Source organism: Apium graveolens, chromosome 2 (genome assembly GCF_009905375.1).
Source record: "Apium graveolens cultivar Ventura chromosome 2, ASM990537v1, whole genome shotgun sequence".
NCBI lineage: Eukaryota > Viridiplantae > Streptophyta > Magnoliopsida > Apiales > Apiaceae > Apium > Apium graveolens.
The window spans coordinates 269281179-269285575 of NC_133648.1; the positions used below are offsets into that span (position 1 = coordinate 269281179).

Below are 4397 nucleotides of genomic sequence, written 5' to 3' on the forward strand. Positions count from 1 at the left end.
TTACCACTCCATTCGTAGACCCACAAATAATCCCCGTCTAGAACTACCTTGTTTCCCACTTCAGATAGTTGCCCCAAGCTTATTATATTATTACATAAATTTGGGATATAATACACCTCCTTGAGAGTCCTTTCCTCGCCATTTTTGCACTGGAAAGACACTATCCCTTTTCCCTTAATATTCACTGTCGATCCGTCACCAAACTTGACTTTCCCGATCACACGTTCATCCAGCTCTTTGAATTTTCCACGTTGCCCGGTCATATGGTTACTCGCACCGTTATCGAGGTACCACACTTGTGATTCCCTTTGATCTCCAATATCACGTCGTAATTTTGGAACTACTGCATCCTCCTTCAATAAAAGTGACTCGATCTATGTTTCTCCCACCTCAGTAATTAATAATGCTGGTTCATCCTCTTGAATCTTCGAGAGATTGGATTCCTTTTGCATATCTCTCACATCTTTACGTGGTCTTCGACATTCTGCAGCAAAGTGTTCGTGTGCTTGACAATTAAAACACCTTACCATACTCCTGTCCCGTACTCCACGAATGCTTCTACCACCTCGAGCCTCTTCTTTGTTGGTTCTCTTCAACCACTCTTCTCGAGTCAGCAAGAGTTGCCCCTCATTATTTTTCTTTTTCCTCCATTCCTCTTCTGTCAGTAGCAGCTGTCCCGGGTTTGTTTCAGTTGGCCCTCTCAATCGTTCTTCGTGGGCCTTCAAGGAGCCGACAACTTCTTCTACCGACATCTCTTCCAAGTTTCCAAATTGTTTAATGGCTAATGCAATTTGTAGAAACTTGGAAGGAACAGCTCTGAGTAATTTTTTAATCACATATACCTCTTCAACTTTCTCTCCAAGAACTCTGATGTTGGTAACCAGGCTATTTAGTTTCAAATAGAACTCATCCAGGGGCTCATTGTCTTTCATGCATAAAGCCTCGAACTCGCTCTTAAGGGTCTGTGCTCTTGCAGCTTTCACCTTATCAACTCCCAGAAACATTGTTTTAATATCCTTCCAAACATCCCTCGACATCTTCTTTTCTGCAAGTGACAACAAGATGTCCTCTGGTACTCCTTGATAAATGATAGTCAGGGCTCGTTTGTCCATCTTGTCATGTACAGCGGTAGTCGCCTTGGGGTCCTTGGGCTCAATTGCCTCCCACACACCATGGGCCTGCATAAAGACTTTCATTTTGAGGGCCCATGCTGTGTAATTAGTTTTTGTAAGCATCGGGTAACTGAGACCAAACGAACTCTCCTTGATCTTGCCTGACTCCATTTGAAACGCGACTGAGATTATTTACCAAGCTCTGATACCAAGTGTAAGCTTGCAGACTCAATATACACGCACACTCTTGTATATATTGAACCAGAGAGAAGATAAACTATTATTCTTCTTATTCTTTGAAAACAACGTACATAATATGGATATAAACATTACACAAAATGGAACCTGGAAAATAGGATCCACTCAAAACAAACTCCTACCAAGTCTCTACTACTACTGTTATTTCAGTCCTACAAACATGACACCCACAAGACCCATTCTGATCTTATTTCCTACAAATAAAGACCAGAAAATAAACTAATAAAATATGTTTAGATTAATAAAATATCCAACATATATATGGTACAAAACATTAGAAATCTTGGTTGAGAATTACACTGTGGCAGAGGCTAATCTAAAGGAACTTGGGGACTTGGGCTGCACCGTCTTGCATCAAGTTGACGCCCACACTATGAAACATCACCCATTGCTCAATCTTAAATTCTTCGACAGAATCGTCTTCAATTTTCCTCATGCTGGTTTCATTTTCGGAGAGCACACTGATTATATGATCGAGTAAGTACCGAAAAACCTATGTAATTTTATCTAGTTTTACTACATATATCGTACTGGGCGGCAGAAGCCTAGGATGATCTGTAAAACTTTTATCTGAAGTCTTATTTTGTCTTCAAAAATTAGTAAATATTTTTTTTGACCCCCAGTAATTTAATAACTAGTTCTTGAAAATTTTATTGTAAAATCGTTTAGTCCCGATTGTTATAAGTTCTGGCTCCGTGACTGATCCTACCAGTGTATTCAACATGCTTACTTATTTTCACAGTAAAAATCGTGCTATTCTGTATTTTGTCTCCAGGCTCCACAAAAAACTTGTAAGAGGATTCTTGAGGAATGCACGAGACATGTTGACGACTAATGGGGAAATTCACATAACACATAAAACAGCATACCCTTTTAATAAGTGGAATATAGAGGAGCTGGGAAACGAAACTGGATTACACTTGGTTGGTGAATCTGCATTCTACAGATGTGAGTATAGAGGTTATATAAACAAAAGAGGGTCTGGAGCTAATTGCAACAAGACCTTTCCTGTTGGATTAGCCTCTACATTCAAATTTGCAGCTGTTTCTTCAGTCTGATTAGTATTTGATTTTTGTGGTTGATGTGTACAAGAAACGATATTATATGTTCAGTAATTTCCTTGTATTCTTACGAATAGGGAAATTTAAATTAATTTCTTAATCACAAGAAAAGAGCGAAAGAGTAATTAATTGGTGAACAGAACGATGGATGCCAAGAAAATGTGGCATACAAGTCGTAGAACAAAGTTCATAATATCATAAATTGGTTTTACACATCTAGCTCCCATTTCGGTATATTTTATTTTTGATAAGTAATTTTGATTAGAAATAAATATCATCCAAATCGTAGCTATATGCATTTGTAGGGGACTTTATTTCCGTCAACTAAATACTTTAATAAATCTCGGAAGGAGTACTGATTATTATAAACAAAACTAGAATATAATGACCAAATTATCATGATTCAGATTATGGAGTCAGGAGAATGTAATATCCTTGGCACTAGGCCAGTAACGCGGGAAAAAAATATGAAATAAACCATTATACGCAAACCGGAGTCGTAGGATTGTTCTGGGAATCGTACGTTACACAATTTTTTTAAACCAACATTTACGCGTCCAGTCTACTCGGACAGGGACTTCTATATATGTATTTATGTCCTCCTCCATTTAACCACTAGCAGTTTCATATACTTACAAAACAGTTACTACTAAATTCTCCGGCTAATCTTCACTTTATATCGATTATTACCACGCCTAGCTCATTCACATTCTTTTTATTTCTAATTTAAACGCTTCAGTTGCTGTTCTTTAACTCTATTATCATCTTCTCGTCCTTAATTCCACAAGATTAATAATGAAGGTAATTTTATAATTAAACTTTATTGTTATTTTATTTTAATGTGTTTGCGTGTTTTATTGATAATTAAAGTTCGTTTATATATTTTCTTTATAATTAATCGTGCAGCAAAGGATTGATGTGAGGGTGACAATTAAAAACGATAAAGACAGATCAAAGGCTATGCAGATTGTTGCTGGAATGTTGGGTACGTATAATATATCTAACTTACGTTACGATTTGTAGAATTAGTCAAATAAAAAAATTCAAACATCATGTAGATCACAATGTACTTAGTTCATTGATGGATTTTACATCTATAGATCTAGCTACTTTCTTTCGCAAATTTATAAATCAAAGAAAAATCGTAACAATACTAATGGGGGTTCTGTGATTGTTTGTGCAGGAGTGAGCTCAGTAGCGATTGGAGGAGACGATAAAAACATACTGATCGTGATCGGAAATGAAGTTGATGCAGTCACATTGACAAAATCATTGATCAAAAAACTTGGCAGCGCCACCTTAGTCAGGGTGGTACCACTTAACGACGGTCGATTTGATCAAGAACAAGCTGAAGCATCGATGATATACGAAGGTCAATCAAATAATTACGGCAAACATAGTTTTCGTCAACCAAGCTATGGCTACTACAATCCTCCAGTGCCCCAATATCCTCCCTCTACCTATTATTATCAATATCAGAGGCCTGATGGGTGGTGGTGATTCAAATTGTTCCATCATTTAATGCGCATCTGAATAGGAAACTAAATGTATGTATACTCCTCCATTAGTAAGTTTTGTCGTCCAAATCCACCTGTTGTTCCATCAATTTGTGTCGAGATTTAAATTAGGCATATTGATTACGAGTTCTTGTAATTTTTTTGTAGGTACTATTAAGTTTTGTTCGTTCAACTCCACATGTTCCATCAGTTTGTGTCGAGATTTAAATTAGGCATAGTGATTACTAGTTCTTTTAATTCCTTTGATGTAACTATTAAGTTTTGTTGTTCAAATATTCCACCTGTTGTTCCATCAATTTGTGTTGTGATCTGAATTAGATATAGGGATTACTAGTTCGTGTATATTTACTAAGGGTTTGTATAGTGTGTGCCTGGACACATGCTAATCACTAAAATTTATAATTTTGATGTATTTTGATTGGTGTGGTTGTTGTGAATGCAGGGGTCTA

General features: G+C 36.8%; 2 protein-coding genes across 3 annotated transcripts; both read left to right on the forward strand.

The window, feature by feature from the left end:
• Positions 1-1599: 1599 nt before the first annotated feature.
• On the forward strand, positions 1600-2428 carry LOC141700661 (uncharacterized protein At4g26485-like). The gene is made up of 2 exons (XM_074504375.1): positions 1600-1847; positions 2146-2428. The coding sequence occupies exons 1-2, from the start codon at positions 1600-1602 to the stop codon at positions 2426-2428; spliced, it is 531 nt and encodes a 176-aa protein (XP_074360476.1).
• A 635-nt stretch (positions 2429-3063) lies between these two features.
• On the forward strand, positions 3064-4397 carry LOC141706292 (heavy metal-associated isoprenylated plant protein 46-like). Of its 2 annotated transcripts, XM_074509089.1 has the most exons (4): positions 3064-3232; positions 3338-3416; positions 3615-3978; positions 4096-4397. In XM_074509089.1, exons 1-3 carry the CDS (start codon positions 3227-3229, stop codon positions 3929-3931), a joined length of 402 nt encoding a protein of 133 aa, XP_074365190.1. In that variant the 5' UTR covers positions 3064-3226; the 3' UTR covers positions 3932-3978; positions 4096-4397. The 2 variants fall into 2 exon arrangements, with proteins under 2 accessions (XP_074365190.1, XP_074365189.1); XM_074509088.1 differs by having other exon boundaries at positions 3615-4396.

Bases quoted from the DNA above. Each gene is read 5' to 3' on its own strand.
- LOC141700661 (XM_074504375.1), top strand. From the start codon at position 1,600: ATGTTTAGATTAATAAAATATCCAACATATATATGGTACAAAACATTA. The intron at 1,848-2,145 runs GTAAGTACCGAA...TTTTGTCTCCAG, and splicing joins CACACTGATTATATGATCGA to GCTCCACAAAAAACTTGTAA.
- LOC141706292 (XM_074509089.1), top strand. The intron at 3,417-3,614 runs GTACGTATAATA...TTGTTTGTGCAG, and splicing joins GATTGTTGCTGGAATGTTGG to GAGTGAGCTCAGTAGCGATT.